Here is an 18,267-nt window from a genome sequence, read left to right on the forward strand (position 1 = left end):
CTTTATACATTTAGATACTCCCATGTTAGATGCATATATATTTACAAATATTATATTCCTTTGCTAGACTGCTCCCTCCATCATTATGTTATGCCCTTCTCTGTCTTTTTTACAGTCTTTGTTTCAACATCTATTGCGTCTGATACAACTTTATTGATCAATTCCATTTGCATAGATAATCTTTTCTATCCCATCACTTTTTGTCTGTATGTGTCTTGTAGGCAGCATACAGATAGGTCTTGGTTTATTTTTTTTAATCTATTCAATTATTTTTGAAATTTTTAAAATCAATTTTGATGACTTTTGATTGAAAATTTAGTCCATGTACATTAATTATTGATAGGCATTACTACTGCCAATTTCATTGTTTTCTTGCTGTTTTTGTAATTCTTCTCTGTTCCTTTATTCTTTCTTGCTGTCTTTTCTTGTAATTTGATGACAATCTTCAGTTTTGTACTTGGATTCCTTTATTTTTTGTTTACCTATTGCAGGTTTTTTGTTTATGGCTACTATAGGTCCATGTATAACACCCTATGTGTTAGTCATCTATTTTAAGTTAGGTCACTTAAGCTCAAATACATTCTAATTGTACTACATTTTTACTTCCCCCTTACCACGTATTATGTATCTGACACATATTTTACATGTTTTTATTTTGTGTATCCCTTACCTAGTTATTGTAAATATAGTTGATTGTACATTTTTACCTCCCCCTCACCACGTATTATGTATCTGACACATATTTTACATGTTTTTATTTTGTGTATCCCTTACGTAGTTATTATAAATATAGTTGATTTTACCACTTTTTTCTTTTAACCTTCATGTTAGCTTTTAAAGTGATTGACATACTTCCTTTTTTGTATGTTTGCTTTTACCAGTTGTAGGAGTGCTGACAATCCTGACTCCACTGATGGCTCTCCACCTTGTTCGTATTTGCTTGATGACCTCTCTTGGGGCTATTTTAGAAATGTCTGCCAAGTCTGGGGTGGGGGAAGCTTGCTCTGACCACCCATAAATCTGTTAGAGATGATGCAGTCTTTATCTTTCCTGATGCACAGATGGCACCACAAGATCTAATTAAAAGGTTAGCTGTCAATTAAGTGCATGCAAACCCTTTGATCACATTATAATGCCCTTCTGCATATCTCTTGCTCTATAAAATCTCTGGACTAAGGCCTAGACTTTGTGGAGGATAGCTGTACAGCATCTGGATCATCATGTCTTTCATCACCTCATCGGTAAACAACCCTGAATAAAACTCTGTAAACCATAAGGAGTTGCCTTCTTTGATTTCCAGTCTCAAAGTGTCTTCTCAGCTTGGGGAGTACTCTACTGTCCCTCCCCTATCTTCCAACACTAGTGAAATGTTTTATTTCATAAATTTTTTACTTCTAGTTATGGCTTTTTCTTTTCTGCATAAAAAAGTCACTTTAACATTTCCTATAAGGCTGATGCAGTGGTGATGAAGCCTCTAACTTTTGTTTGAGCAACTCTATTTCTCCAGTTCTGAATTATAACCTTGCTGGGTATTCTTGATTGTAGGATTTTTTTCCTTTGAGCACATTAAATACACCAAGCCATTCCCTCTGGCCTGCAAGTTTCTGCCAGAATTCAGTTGAGAGTCTTATAGGTGTTGCCTCACATGTAAGTTGCTTTTCTCTTGCTGCTTTTAAAATTCTCTCTAACTCCTGACATTTTAATTATTATGTGTCTTGACGTGGACATCTTTGGATTCATCTTATTTGAGTTTATCTCTGCTTCCTAAACCTGGATGATTCTGTTTCTTTCTCCAGTTTAGAAAAGTTCTTAGCTGTTATTCCTTCAAATAAGTTCTCTGCCCCTTTCTAACTCTCTTCTTCTGGGACCCTTATAATGCAAATTTAATACTTTTGATGTTGCCCTAGAGGTCTCTCACCCTATCTTATATAAAATTCTTTTTCCTTTTGCTGCTCAGCTTGGATGATTTCCAGTATTCTGTCTTACAGATCACTGATCCATTCTTCTGCACCCTCTCCCCTGGTAGTTGATTCCCTCTGGTACATTTTTGAGTTATTGTATTTTTCAGATCTGATTTTTTTTTTTAATTTTCTATTTTTTGGTTGAAGTTCTGAGTTTATCCACTCTACTCCTAAGTTCAGTGAGCATCTTTATGACTATCACTTTTAACTCTATCAGGTAGATTCCTTTCCATTTAGTTATTTTCCTGAAATTTTTTTTTCTTGTTCTTTCATTTGGAACATATTCCTGTCTCCTCATTTTGTCTGACTTTCTGCATTTGTTTCCATGTATTAGATAGTAGTCAGCTACATCTCCTGGTCTCAAAGGTAATAGCCTTATGTGGAAGATGCCCTGTAGGGTCCAGAAGCACAATCCCCTCCTCCCCCAGTTACCCAAACTAGGTGCTCCAGGTATGTCCTGTGTCTGTGCAGTAAACACCCTTCAGTTGTTGAATGAGCTCTAACTGCTTCGTATTCTGATAGGCAGGGCTGCCCCCCAAGGCCAACTGGTTGCAATGCCCAGCCAGGACTATGAGTGCCCTGGTAGGAGGAGGTGGACCCTGGTGCGGCTGGCTTAAAGGCCCACCCACAATGCTGTGGGTGTGCTAGTGAACACGACCAGTCCCCCAGGGCATGAGTCACTTTGGAGGGACACCAGTCCCAGCCAAGGCTGCCCAGGGGATATGGCAAAGTGGGAGCAGTTTACGAGAAGGTCCATCAGAGGGGTGGGCTGATTCTGCAGGAGAATGCCAGGGTGGGATGACTGGTGCTAGCAAGGTAGGTGGAGAATGTCAGAACTGGAGCCATTAAGCATTAAACTACTAGCTGGGCTAAATGAGCGTAAGAAAATAGTGCCCATTAGTGTTTCTATTTCTGAAAGAAAGTTCTTACAGATCCCTGTCCCTTCAATGTAAACCCTAAAATCAGTCAAAAAATATCCTTTATGTACATCTCAGGTGCTCTGGAAACTGCTGTTTCCAGGTGCTCTGGAAACTGCTGTGTTGGATCTGAGAGTATGTGAGATTGTGGACGGGACAACTTGGAGCACTGTCTCAGTTTCCTATAGCCTTCTGGTTGTCCCAGGGGTAAGCCCAACGATTTTCAAAGCTCCTGAAGTTAAGCTCTGCTGGTTTTCAAAGCCAGACATTGTGCGGTTCTCATTTTTCCTGTGCAGATCTCCAGAGTTGGGGTGTACAACATGGTGCTTAAATCCCTTGGTTCTCAGGTAGGATCTCTGGGCCTATGATGTGGGTTGCCAGACTAGGGATTTGGTTCCCAATCTGACCGTACCTCTGCCACACTTTACCCTTCTCGAGGTGCTTCCACTCCCCATCTTTTCTTTTTTTTTTTTTTTAAGTAACCATTATGCCCAACATGGGACCTAAATTCACAAACCCGAGATTAAGAGTCGCTCTACCAACTAAACCAGCCAGACTCCCTGTGGCTTTTTCTTTTTATCTTTAGCTGTGCAAGAGCTGGTCTCTTAGTCTTCAAGTCTTTCTCAGTGAGAGTTCTTTTTTAGTAGTTGCAGTCTTGGTGTATCTGTGGGAGAGGTGAGCTCAGGACCTGCCCATACTCTGCCATCCTCCTATCAGTCTCAAATATTACACCTTTTAAAATGGCATCTAATTTTGATCTACACAATGAATTAAAGAATCAGCATACTATCTCAACATTAATTCTTTAAAGTTGTGACACCAAAGAGCTTTAGGAAAGGGTACTGTGGTAACTGGTATATTACTTAAGTTGCAAAATACACTGAAAAGTATCTTTAACTTCCCATTTATTAAGTATATGTATGTCAACATGTTATTACACTTTTGTGAGAATCTAATCTATTAAACTTATAGTAAAATATATATTAAGTCTTATCAATTTACCTCTTCTCTCTTTTCTCCTTCTTCCATTGAAATAACATGGTCTGTGACATTGTCAATACAAGGTAAGTCAGAAGAAGAGATCACAATTTCTTCAGGCTCTTGCATAAACAAAGGTTTTTCTTCTTGCTGGATCCATTCTTGATATACTTTTACCACTTTTCTCATAGCTGCTGCTTCACAAATCGGTAATAAAAATGCCTAGTGGAAAAAGAAAAGATAACACACAGAATGATACATTTTACGTTGCCACAAAACACTAATACATATATTTTTATGTTGTTATAAAGTATGATATAATTGACTTTTAAAGATACAAAGTCAACCAACCCATTGTCAGAAAAAGCCTTTTGTTTCCAAATGATTTGTAAATAGCTGACATATAAATACTTTCAGTAGGGGTGCCTGGCTGGTTCAGTGAGTAAAGCATGCAACTCTTGATCCCAGGGTCATGAATTCAAGACCCACAATGAATATAGAAATTACTTAAAAATAAAATCTTAGAAAAAAAAATCAGAAATGCTTTTGGTAGATAGACATGGATTTCAAGTGCAAAAGCAAAGATTTGTTTAACTTGTACTATCTAGCTCAGAATGAGAATATTCCTTGCTTCATGAAATAACTATGCTCCTAGAAAGTTCAATGTAAATAGCACTTTTCATAATAAATCATATATTTGTAACTTAATTTTTTTACTACTACTAAAATAAATTTTGATGATTAAATTAAATCTGATTCCAAGAAGTAATATAAATTACATAAAAAGGCAACTATCAGCACATAAGAAATATTTCAGCTTTATTTCATTTTATATGTAATAAATAATATATAATAAGTAAATAATAAGGCAAAGTACTTAATTAAAAGGAATTCCTTATAATTACTCTTCCCTTTATGTACTTTCTGAGTTGCGCTAACTTTTTTAAAAAAGTAAATATTCTCTTCATCACAAAAATACCATATTTTCACAATAAAAAAGAATTTTATGCAATTCAGACAGGCAAAAATAAAACAGTAAAAATACTCCATCTCACAATCTAAATTCCTTTCATCATGTATGTTTGTGTTCATGGGTTAAGACTTTCACTGGACTTTCTCTTTACCAAAAGGAAAAAAAAGGGAACTAAATTGCTTTTAAATTTTCCTTTTACAACCACTACTGATTAATTTCAACTCTAAAAGTCACAAGACATTTACCTAAAAACCTGGCACGTTCTCCTACACAGCAGTCAGTAGATACAGTTACTTATAATCATGGGCTCAAATGACTTTATCTGAATGAAACTAGACAAGAAAATCAGCTTTCTAAGATAATGATGAAATGTTAATGTGTGATATCAAAGGATATTTAATGTACTTTGGTAATTATTAAATCCCTGGCAATCTACATTACTTGTTACGTTCTTTCATCTAACAAACCCATTCCAAAATTCTCACTCTCATATTGTAGCAGCCTAAGTCAATGGCATGATTTAGATCATCAGTGTCTGCTCTAAGAATAATTATTTTATAATTAAAACTCAGCCTTCCTTAAAAAGGTTCAGGATATAAGAAAAAAAAAATCTCAATCTCAAAAAAAATTCTATTCTCAGATACTGAAAATTAACTCTTTTAAAATTGGCGTGGAAACCCTCTGCAGTTTCTGGTCAATTTTGCTATGAACCTAAAACTGATATAAAACACAAAGTTTAATCATTTAAGAAATATTAGTAATCTCCCAAAGCGAAGATATAAATGATATTAATTAAAGATATTATTATTAATGCATAAATTGTCACATGATATCCCAAGTGGCTTGATGAATTTACTGAAGTCCAGGGTATGTATAACCTTTGTCCTTATAAGTCCCAAAGTCTGGTTTTGCCAACACACTAAATATGGATCTTAAGGAAAGAACGATATTAGCCATGGTATAAGAAACTGATACGTAAAAACCAGAGTGCCAATATATACATTTACAATGAGAAATAACGGTCACAGAAACCAAAGCATTCAAATCCATATACTGGCACTTTATTCCTATGAAGAAGCACCACTCAGACATCAATATTAACCCAAAATAAGGCAAGTTATCATTCAAAAAATATTTCTGAATCTATTAACTCAGCAAATTTTCTGTCTATAGAAACTGACCTACATGAAGTCAACTCCAGTTCTGATTCCATGACCATAAAACTACTACACAACCAAAAACAACATGGAGAATGAATCAAAATAAGAGACAGAAAAATCCAATATTTAATGGTATTTAGCTTAAGATAATCTGATCCAGTTTTCTAACAACTGGCTTCACCAGTGGGATGTGATTTACTAGTAGCTATGATTTTCTCCTTAGTGAAAAACAGTAACAAAACATGTTGGTTTCTGATATTTTTAAAATTACTTTATTATTAACAAACCCAGATTGTCATGGATACTTCTTCAAGATTTAATCAGGTACAGTGAGCATTTAGCAGACTTGGGAATTTTTGTCTTCTTAAAGCAATGGTTTGCAATTTGGTCTCAGAACCCCTACTCTACCAGATGTTAACAAGAATCACAGGTATTCTAAAATAAGATTAACACTGCTTTATATTTTTGCAAATATCTTTAATGCTTAGCCTAATAAAAGACAGTTGGATTCTTATCTGCTTGCTTCTTCATTTATTCTAATACCATATGTGATACTATATTAGATTGAGAGATACCTGGAAAACTTCACCATACACTTGTGAGAAAATGACAGTGGGGAAAAAAATAAAATCTTAGTACTGTCATGAAAATAGTTTTGACCTCATGGACCTGAAAAAGTCCTGGAGATGTCCCAGAAGCCTAAGACCACAGTTTGTGATCCACTGCCCCAACATGACTATAGGTGAAAAAATTATATACATAATATCTATATATAGAATTATATATATATATGCTGTTTTACTTAAAGGTAAACTTTTGATATATTATATTTACTTCATATCAAAATACTTGGGGGCTCCTCATTGTAGTCTCCAAGTAATGACAACATAAAGCACACTGGGTTTACTTATAAAATAGGGGATTAATGCCTGGAGTGCATCTATGCCTATTCTATTGGATATGGAGAACAATTTAATCATTTCAAATGATTTGGGGATCTATACTTTACAATTGTATCTTGATTTTAAAGACACATAACAATATAAATACCTTAATCTAAGACAGAACTCAGAATCATTACACTGGCCCTTAAAATAACATCATCAACTATGTTAACAAATTATCTCAAGACTTAACTTCTAGAAATAAATGTTAGCCCTCAGGCAGCAATGATAAAGTATCTGGCCCTCAACAGTTACAGAACTACTTCTTCTTCTTTTTTTTTTTTTTTTTTTGAGAGAGAGAGAGAGAGAGAGCCGTGTGCATGCAAGTGCTGGGGTAGAGGTGGAAGGAGAGGGGGAGAGAGAATCCCAGACACAGGGCACGATCTCAAGACCCTGAGATCATGACCTGAGCTGAAGCAAGAGTCAGATGCTCAACCAACTGAGCCACCCAGGTACCCCAACAGTTACAGAACTTCTTGATTCATTCACCAAATATTTACTAGGTGCCTACTCTATGACAGGCAATAAGGATATGGTGATAAATAAGTAAGCAAAGCATTCCTGGAGGGTAGCAGGAAAGATCAGAATTTTCAAAATAATTTTTTTTAATAAATATATATAAGACTCAGAAGAGATACGATGAAGAAGAGGACAATTTTTTTAAAAACATCATAATGAAGTACTTACTAGTGTGTGTCTGTGTGTGTGCATATGCATGCAGGTGCATCTGTCTTTTTTTTTTTTTTTTTTTTGAAGATTTTATTTATTTATTTATTTAACAGAGATTACAAGTAGACAGAAAGGCAGGCAGAGAGAGGAAGGGAAGTAGGCTCCCTATGGAACAGAGACCCCGATGTGGGGCTCGATCCCAGGACCCTAGGATCATGACCTGAGCCAAAGGCAAAGGCTTTAACCCACTGAGCCACCCAGGCGCACCTGCATCTGTCTTTGAGTGGATGGGTAAAAGTAGTCATGGAAGACTTCTCTGGTATAATCATATTTAAGTTGTGATCTTAAGGATGAGAGCAGGTAAAAAAAGAAGGGGAAAAGGGTAGAGAGGAAAGGAAGGTTGAAGGACAAAGTTAAGATAGGGAAAACAAAAACTGTGAAAGCTATGAGGATGCAATTATTTGAGAAATGTTAAGTAAACATATTTCTATTAAACTTATTTACCTATAGAAAGACTTGTACTCTAGCTGGGACTGCTAAGGGCAAAATCATTATAAGGTCATATCTCTGATAATTAATGGGGAGTATTTTTATCTGTATTTTATCTATATCTATATATAAATATATATCTATATTTTTATCTATATTAAATATATATTTATCTATATTTATCTATATATCTATATTTTTATCTATATATCTATAAATATATATATATTTTTATCTATATATTTTATCTATATTGTGGAACATATGAACCTTCAAAATAAGGGAAGAAACTATTTCAAAAATTCTCAATTTTGAAAACTTATCAGTAATACTAAGCAGGTAAAAAAGCTTTCCTATGACAACATAATCTTAGAAATTGATCCCTTTTCAAAACATGAATAATTCATTAGTGTCACCATCCTAAAATTTATTTTCCCTTAAGTTTTCCTTAAATATCACTTTTTAAAATAAGATTGATTTATTTATTTTAGAGAACACAAGCAGGGCCAATGGGCAGAGGGAGAGGAAGAAAGGAAATCTCAAGCAGGCCCCAGGCACAGTGCTCAGGCCAACATGGGTCTCAATCTCACAACACTGAGATCATGACCTGAGCAAAAATCAAGAGTCAGATGCTTAACCAACAGAGCCACCCAGGCACCTCTGAGGTCATCATCTCAGGGTCACGGGATCAGGCCCCTCATCAGGCTCTGCACTGGGCATAGAGCCTGCTTTGATATTCCTTCTCTCCATTTCCTTCTGCCCCTCACCTCCAATCCCTCTCTAAAATAAAAAATAAATAAATAAAAATAATTATGAGAATAAAAACATATCAAAAAACTTCAGTTCCCAGCAATATATTTAAAGATATCCTGGAATGATCCTGCATAAAATATCTAGAAAATACAATATAAATTTTTAAATTAATGGCTCAGCTTGTATGGATATTCTGAGTCTAGAACAAAATGTGAGTATTAATCCAGAGAAGTAAATGAGCAATGAAGCTGCTGGCTGCTGCCTTGGACAACCTATAGAGTATTGAGTCAAACAGCCACCTGTACAGAGGGGAGAGACAGATCAGAGTTCTACATGTAAAACTGACACCAATGAAGGCTAAATTCAAAACAAAGGCAAACTAGAAGGGGAAGGCAAAAAACTCAACTCCAGAGAACAGTCAGTGATGAAACTTGTCCGTTGACTTTGGATAGGGGAATGTAAGGGGAGAATAGCCTTCCCTGCAAATTCATATTTTCAGGCTGGTCATCACATAACTTTGAGTACTGCAAAGCAGTAAGAATCATTAAGCTGAAAATTCTTTTTTTTTTTTTTTAAGATTTTATTTATTTATTTGACAGAGAGATATCACAAGTAGGCAGGAAAAGGGGGAAGCAGGCTTCCCACTGAGCAGAGAGCCCGATGCGGGGCTCAATCCCAGGACCCCAAGACCATGACCCGAGCTGAAGGCAGAGGCCAACCCACTGAGCCACCCAGGTACCCTATAAGCTGAAAATTCTAATTTAAGGTTGGGTACCTGGCTGGCTCATTTGGTAGAGCAAGAGACGCTTGATCTTGGGGTTGTGAATTCAAGTTCCATATTGGGCACAGAGCTTACTTAAAAAAATTTTAAATAAATAAATAAATAATATATTCCAAGGTTGACAGGACCACCAAATGCCTGGAAAGCAACAGCAATTCTTCTCTGGAGGAACACAACCCGGGCTTCAAAGTAATTCCCACAAAATTCCAAAAAAAATCTAAGTCCATAACACAAAAATCCAAAAGAAACAAACAAGGAAAAATAAATTTCTCCAGAAGTAAAGTTCTCCAACATTATTTGCCGAGTATCTTTCCTTTACCATTTGTCAAATAGTCTATAACATAAACCTTAAACTTGGCAACTAGAACCACTGCCAAAGCTGAAAAAGTGTTAAGGCAAATTTGCTTTTTTTTATATTGTGTTATTCACTTTATTGGGGTTGTATAAAACTGAGTCTATTTGTATATAACTGTATACATTTTGTACTTATTAACACAAAAATATAGAACACGGAGGGAAGGGATGGGGTGGCTGGGTTATGGACACTGGGGAGGGTATGTACTGTGGTGAGTGCTATGAATTGTGTAAGACTGAGGATTCACAGACCTGTATCCCTGAAGCAAATAATACATTATATGTTAACTTAAAAAAAAAACACATACATATACATATATATAGAACGCTTCGTGAATTTGCCAGTGGTCCCCGTGCAGGGGCCATGTTAATTTTCTTTGTCTCATTCCAAATTTTAGCATATGTGCTGCTGAAACAAGCATAAGTTTCTTTAACTTAGGTTGACAAAACTAATGCTGCTTCATGCTTTGCTTTACATATCAATAAACGTGTACAGGGTGAAGATTTGCTTTGCCTAGACAGCTTACTGGCATGTAAAGGCATGTGGTATAGAATAAACATTACTGACATGGGAACCAGGATCTGGGAGTTTTAATCCCAGATCTACCACTTACTTGCTGTGAGACTTGAATGATCCCCTTCAGCTACAAAACTCAATGATGTTTACCTGCAAAAGTTAAGTACCTTTGCTATTAAGAGCAAATGATTAGTTTTCATAAGGCTTATTTCCCACAAAATTTCTATGTAACTGAGAATGTGCATTTAGGAATTTCTAGCTATCTCTATGTGAAATAGCTTTTATTCTTTTTCTTTCTCTCCACTTCTTGATTTTAGTCCCCGAATATCTTCCTTAACCAACTTTAACTTCAGAATGCCTTAGAGGACAAAATAGCCTCTGAAAGGATAAAGGCAAAGAAAACAATGCTTCTTCTATTCACAAATCATTTTTATTGATTATAGAAAATAAAAGATGAAATAATTTTATTAAAATTTACTAATGAGGGACGCCTGGGTGGCTCAGTTGGTTAAGCGGCTGCCTTTGGCTCAGGTCATGATCCCAGCGTCCTAGGATCGAGTCCCATATCGGGCTCTCTGCTGAGCAGGGAGCCTCCTTCTCCCTCTGCCTCTGCCTGCCACTCTGTCTGCCTGTGCTCACTCTCTCTGACAAATAAATAAATAAAATCTTTAAAAAAAAAAAATTTACTAATGAAATGGTAGGAAGAAAGGTTTCAAACCATAAAGTGAGTAACAAGAAAATTGTTCTAATCAAAGAAGGACTATGGGTGAAAGTGGACAGTTATTAAACTAAAATCATCATAAACTAAAAAAATATAAATAGAAAATATTAAAGGATTAGATGTAATAAATTTTTAAAAATTAAATAATAAATTGTAGATGTAACAAATGTAAGATGTAACAAATTTAAAAAATTAAATATAAACTTAAAATTGAATATAAAAATTTTAAATATCTAAAAGCCAGTATATTCAACATTAAAAACCAAAGTCTATATTACAAATTAAAATTACTCAGAGGTACTTTACCTGACGAAATATCTCTGTGACAAAGTTGACATTACTTCTTTTAGAAGAAAAAACTCTGCGAACTATTTCAATGTCTGTGAGATGTTCCTCATCAATACTGCAGAGACTGGATGAGCTAGGTTCTCGCTCTGTGAGAGTGCTTGTATTGGAATGAGACTGTTCTGGTTCTGTAGCTCTATCTGCTTTATCAGCATTATCATTTTTGTTTTCTTCTCGGGATACCAAACTAGCAGCTGCTCTCTAAAATAAAAACAAAAGGGGGAGAATATCAGAATCATTCAACTTGGTATTTTGCTAACAGCATTCCACAAATAAACCACTGTTTAAAATTGGGCATAGATTTCATTTAGACTCCATTCTAAATAATTAAGTAGCAATGCAAATAACTCAACATCTAAGTAATATAGTGATACTCACTAATCATCTATCCATCTCTAATTTGACTTTAGAATGTTTGCAGTACAAACAAGTTACAAAAAACACAAAGGAATTGAAGAAAAATTATGACAGAAGTAGAAAGGAATTCAAAAGAAAATATAAGAAAACAAAAATGGGGCACTTGGCTGGCTCAGTCAGTACAGAATGTGACTCTTGATCTTGGGGTTTTAAGTTTGAGCCCACATTGAGTACAGTCCTTACTTAAAATCTTAAAAGAAAAAAAAAGAAGAAAGAAAGCTCAAGAGAACACTCTATATTCTCATAACTTAAAAGAATTTCACCATGACTGAAGATGAATAACCTTAGGAGTAAAGTAAAAGTCTTAAAGTTGGTGATGAGAAAATTACTACCATGGTATGATGGTAGTAGCACTATTCCATGGTAAGGCAAATTATTTCTAGTAAGCTACTTAATTTTTTATCTCAGTTCTGTCATCTATAAAACAAAGGGTTTAAGTAAATTATTTCAAATATGCCTTCCCAATCAAAAACTGTGCATTAAGTTCTGGGATCATGAAAAATAGTCCCACACGAGAGTTTCCACACTTAGTGATTATTTGCAGAGACCTTGGAACAAAGTTTTAGGGAAAACATACCCAGAGTTGGCTAAAGATAAATAAAAGATTAAGGGGAATATAAAGTTTAATTTCCTGAACACTAATCAACTAAGCAGACACTTTACACCCCCACTTAATTTGTAAAAGATCTAAGAAGTCATAACAAAAACACAGTTTAAGATTTTTTTTAAAGATTTTTATTTATTTATTTGACAGAGATCACAAGTAGGCAGAGAGGCAAGCAGAGAGAGAGGAAGGGAAGCAGGCTCCCTGCTGAGCAGAGAGCCCAATGTGGGGCTCAATCCCAGGACCCTGGGATCACGACCTGAGCCAAAGGCAGAGGCTTTAACCCACTGAGCCACCCAGGTGCCCCACAGTTTAAGATTTTTAAAACTAAAGAAAGTCTGAGAAAAGGAAAATAAGAATTATTCAAAAAATAGTGTAATAGAGATAACGTCAGAAAAAAAACACATGTTCATAAAAAAATGTGTGAAAAAGAGGGAAACTATTTAATAAAAAATACCAAAAGTTTAAATATTAGTCCCTCCACCGTAGAGCTATATAATTTTACATCACATTTCTAGACCCAGTGCCCTTGATGAAAAAAGGGAAAACAAAATGGGGACAAGACTTTTTTTTAGGATTTTATTTTTAAGTAATCTCTACACCCAGCATGGGGTTTGAACCCACAACCCCAAAATCAAGAGTTGCATGCTCCACCAACTGAGCCAGCCAGGTGCCCTGAGAAATAAGACATTAAATCAGTATTCTATGAATGTTCAGAAATCAAAAAAGAACTCTGAAAGTTCTACAACCATTTGATTACTAATCATTTCCAACTGCAAGAATTTGTGTGTACAATTCAGAATATTTTTAGTACTGCGTAATTAATATAAAATACAGTAATAAATTAGAAGGTAAGACTCATTCATGACTAGAATTAAATTCTGTATCTTCCAAGATTTTTTCATTAAGAAGACTACTATAATAATTGTTAAAATTTGGATTTATAAAATACATTTACACAAAGAAAATATCACCATCATTTGTTTTAAATTTGTTCTACATCTAAGGCAACTGAAATCCATAGACACATCTCTTAAGCCATTCCTAACTTAACAAGTTTTCCCTTTGTGGTGTATTACCTGAATATTCTTTGGCAAGACTTCACCTTCCATCCCAGGAATATGAGGTCCTGTATGTGGCTTTGGCTCAAGCCAGAAAGAAACCAGCCAGCGAATAACAATAACACGAGCCTTAATGAAAGGTTCTTTTGTACAGTAGATTGCTTCATTGGTTTCAGCATCCTTCTTTATCATAACATAATGTGGCTTTGGTCTCACCTGTGGGATATCTACAGGAATATAAAAGGAAAACAAAAACCAAAATAAGAAAAGAATTATGCTTAGATAAATCCATACTTTCAAACATTTTTGAAAACACTTTTGATGATACCCTTGTTTTAAAAGTAGATTTTAAAAGACATTTTAAAATAATTTGCTAAATATTAGCATGCAATCTAGAAGAGTGAACCATATATTGCTGACATATGGAAACACATCTTTTGCAAAATATCACTAAAGGGCTCAGTGAATCCTGTCTAAGTACAGAGAAGCTTCCAGAGCCATTTAAAATTAATGAGAACTCACTTCAATTAACCTAAGACTAAGACACAAATTCTGAATACAAAGTATGAGAATTTTTCCTTGATTTTTATAGCAAAACTATTTTTAAAGCAAATACTGTTCTCGATGACAAAGATCCGCTACTCTAAGTCCTTTCTACAAGACTTAATGGTTAGGCCTAAACCTATTAGCTGCCTAAACTTGGCAAAGCTTAAAATAGGAACATCCTTCTGGAAAACGCACACACACAAAACCCGAGCCATTCAATATACAGACTACAGTCAGTGATTTCTATATATGGAAGAGGTCTGCTTCTAAACCAAGATTTGTCAGAAAAGCTCTAGTTTCAAGGCTCAGTCATTTTGGCGCAGCCACTAAATACTGGACAAGAGATCATCAAAATATATGACAATGTTATTATTCATACAGAACCTGAATAAGACATACTAAATTGAACCCTTGGGGGACCTTAAAAAAAATTTATAATATAGTTTAAGGATCATACCAAATAGCAGAAGTTTAATTTATAATATCAAAGATTTCTGGTGGGTTAACTTTTCCTATCAGTGAGATCCAGAGAAGATATTTAAAAAAAAAATCTCTTCACTCTCAGTGAAGCTTTCCTATTACTACAATTCCACTTTCTCTATGAATCAAGGCATAGTATCTTTAAACAATCAATACAAAATATTAAATGTTATCAGTTTTCCACAGGTAACAAATGTCAACTTTACATTGAGGTATTATATTTTATTTTTACATGTGATCTTTTAGAAAATTCCACAGACTACCTACCAAGTACAGGATGATATAAACTATTCTCCTTGCAGATGTTTGGGAAAATATAAGGCAAGTAATATTTCTTAAAATGTGAAAACAAAAATGAAAATCCCCTCTCTTGATTTTCTTTGTTCTTCCATTCTAAACTTTTTACCTAAAAATAAAAAATACAATCAGAATCATTCCATGAGACAGAAACAATTATTAGCCATTATAAACAAGGTTGTAAAAAGTTAGTTAAGTGATACAGTAATCTATTATACTCTAAAGATATACAGCTAGATATATATAAAGGGCAAATTGTAAAAACTGGTATAATGCCATTGAAGGCTGACAAAGATCTAAATGTTCATCTTCTGTGGAGGAGTCTAGTAGATTCCAGGTGAAACCGAAGAGGTGACTAGATGAACAAACTGTGGAGCATCACACTATGGAATACTACTCAGCAAAGTAAAAGAACCAACTGCTGATACTTGCACGATGTGGGTGAGTCCCACCTGCGTTACAATGAGAAAACAAGACCGAAATGACAGAATACAGATAGTAAGTGATGGAGTGGGATTCAGGACACAGATGGGTACCCAGCAGTTGGGCTACAGCATCCCATCTTCACCCGTGGCTCTCAGCAGCCTCCACTGGCCAGTACCAGCACTGGGACTGTGACATAGCTTCATAAACATACTCGTGTAGTAATGAAGCTTCAGTGAACTGTTATATGGAATTGCAAACTCGGCCAAATTAGTTCCAGAGGTCACATAATGAGACATTTCATCATAATAGCAAATGGCATATGATAATTGACATGAGGAGGTAGAAATGTTTCTACATAGATCATAAAATGCAGGAACTCTTCAAAGATGTTTCTGTGTATGGAATTTTCTCAACTAATGAGATGAAGCTTTCTCAGGCTATTGTATTATCACTCGCCTCCCTCTCTTACTTTGTTCAACAGACATATAGCTGGCTGCTGCCCTGTATAAACCTCAATGTTCGGCTATGTGAAGAAAACAGAGATGAACCAGAATATGAACGAGGCTGCAAGGAGTTTAAAATGCGCTCAAGGAAAGATAACAGACAAATTGCAGGTGATCTGTAACAGAAGGTAATGAACACACTTGCCTAATGATAGAAAAAAAAAATACAGTGCTTTTAGATTCATAGGAGGACATGAGAAATTTCTACCTGCTAGAGGCCTAAAGAAGGCCATTTCCTGGCTTATCCTCAAGCAGGAGAATTCAGAAATGTTCTGATTAAAATATACTATATTTTTCTGCAGCCTCCCCGACCTTCTGCATCTTCTGTTACTCTGTGTTGGACACTGGAGAGAGATGGAGGGGTGAAGAGTGAATGTGCTGAGTACGGATATAGAGATGGATCGCATGGAATTGAGAAAGGTGGTTTTTGGTCAACAAGATGTAAAGGGACTAGCTTTGAATAAATGGCTATCTAAGGAAACTTGAAAAAGAAAATCTAGGTGAATGATATTGCATGTTGAGGCTTGTGTATTGATTTCTCTGATCCAAATAGAGGAGACGTAATAGAGAACCTCTTCAGTGTGAGAAGTTTTAGAGACCCTTGAAGAGTCAGATTAATGTTCTGTTTCATATACTTTCCAATATACTCTCATATACTCTCTTCATATACTCTTCATATGACCTCTCTTACTTCCGTTTTTGAAAATTCAGCCTATCTCTTCAATGCTAATTGAAGGAAGAGAAGGAAGGTTTTTTCCTGGGTCAGGAAAGAAATGTATCCTAAGTCGCCCTTGTGCTTATTTGTCAGACTGGGGAGGCCCTCACGTTTAGATTCCCCTACACACACCCCTCCATCCTGTATGCTTCCTAGACAATTGGAAGCATAGAGGGTTGGTGAAAGAGACCAAAACCAAAAACAAACAAACAAACAAAAAAACTTGTTTAATGCCATGCAAATGCATTATATGTATTGTATTTCAAAAATGTTAGAAGATAAAACGTGCTCTGAAAATTTTCAAAGTTGACCTAGATGTGGCTCTACTAATGACAAAGATATTAACGTCCTTTCCCCCTTTGCCCTTTCCTGAATAATTCAGCCTTAAAATCATACAAAACAAGGGGCGTCTGGGTGGCTCAGTGGGTTAAGCCTCTGCCTTCGGCTCAGGTTGTGATCTTGGGGTCCTGGGATTGAGTGCTGCATTAGGCTCTCTGCTTAGCGGGAAGCCTGCTCCCCCCCACCACCCCCTGCCTGCCTCTCTGCCCACTGTGATCGCTGTCAAATAAATAAATAAAAATCTTCAAAAAAAAAAAAAAAAAGTCATACAAAACAGGCATATGGGAGTCGATGTGGGATAAAGAGTAAAAGAAGTGGCAGTCAAGTGTAGGTGATTAGAGCCTGACCACAAAATGCAGCGCACCCATGAAAGGGATGTAGCAAAGGCAGCAGCCCAATGGAGACTTGAAGACTGAGAAGGATGAGGAAAGTGTCCATGAGGGGAGGGGGTGGAGAATAAGAGGGAAAGAGCAGTAAAATATAGGGTGTGAGAATTTCAGTAGGGTGAGGAAGATATCTAAGTAGGGAGATGGCAAAGACCCAGAGTAGGCTTCAATGAGATACCACTATACATTATTCATTGCTTTTTAAAGATTTTATTTATTTATTTTATTTGAGAGAGAGAGAGCATGCACACGAGCAGGGAAGAGAGGAAAAAGCTGGTACCCTGCAAGCAGGGAGCCCAACATGGGGCTCTATCCCAGGAACATGACCTGAGCCAAAGGCAGAGGCTTAACCAACTGAGCCACCCGGGTGCTCCTACATTATTCACTTTAGAATAACTAAAATTACATACTGACCATACCAGCTGTTGGTGAGGATGTGAAGTAAATTTTAAGTTTCATAGATTGCTGGTGGAATGTAAAAAAACCATTTGGAAAACAGCTGCGCCATGCCTTAACAAGTTAATATATACCTACTCTACAACCCAGCCATTCCACTAGTAGGTATTTACGCACGAGAAAAAACTTTATGTCCACACGAGGACTAGTTTATCAATATTCATAGCCATTTTATTTGTAATAGCCAGAATGGAAGCAACTCATATCACCATGAACAGGTGACTGGATAACAAAGCGTGTATATCCATACAATGAAAAGCTACTCAGCAATAAAAAGAACCCAACTATTGAAACATAACAATATGGATAATTTTCAAAAAAATTATGATAGAGAAAAGAAGCCAGACCCCACAGAAAAGTATGTACCATATGATTCCATTTATATGGAAATATGGAAAATGTAAACTCTGGTGACATGTTATCAGATCAGTAGTCACCTGGGAATCAGGCAGTGGTTAGGAGTAGAAAAAGATGT

The 18,267-nt window shown here is 35.8% G+C and overlaps 1 protein-coding gene and 1 non-coding gene across 8 annotated transcripts in view; both read right to left on the minus strand.

Annotated features, from left to right (window-relative positions):
- The window catches only part of RALGAPA1 (Ral GTPase activating protein catalytic subunit alpha 1), a 247,497-nt gene that overhangs the window by 179,972 nt on the left and 49,258 nt on the right, over positions 1–18,267 (minus strand). For 6 of the 7 annotated variants that reach the window (XM_059181915.1, XM_059181914.1, XM_059181918.1 and 3 more), the window contains exons 8-11: positions 14,938–15,076; positions 13,663–13,871; positions 11,524–11,763; positions 3,881–4,078 (exon numbers count right to left, since the gene is read on the minus strand). In XM_059181915.1, coding sequence (XP_059037898.1) covers positions 3,881–4,078; positions 11,524–11,763; positions 13,663–13,871; positions 14,938–15,076 — 786 coding nt within the window. Of the gene's footprint in view, positions 1–3,880; positions 4,079–10,593; positions 10,647–11,523; positions 11,764–13,662; positions 13,872–14,937; positions 15,077–18,267 lie in introns of those variants that run through there. The other variant, XM_059181917.1, reaches the window with a different exon arrangement.
- LOC131837443 (U6 spliceosomal RNA) lies at positions 10,294–10,401 on the minus strand. Its single transcript, XR_009356051.1, has one exon. It is a non-coding gene; the product is annotated as a U6 spliceosomal RNA (small nuclear RNA).

The sequence above is a fragment of the Mustela lutreola genome, chromosome 7 (genome assembly GCF_030435805.1).
Source record: "Mustela lutreola isolate mMusLut2 chromosome 7, mMusLut2.pri, whole genome shotgun sequence".
Taxonomy (NCBI): domain Eukaryota; kingdom Metazoa; phylum Chordata; class Mammalia; order Carnivora; family Mustelidae; genus Mustela; species Mustela lutreola.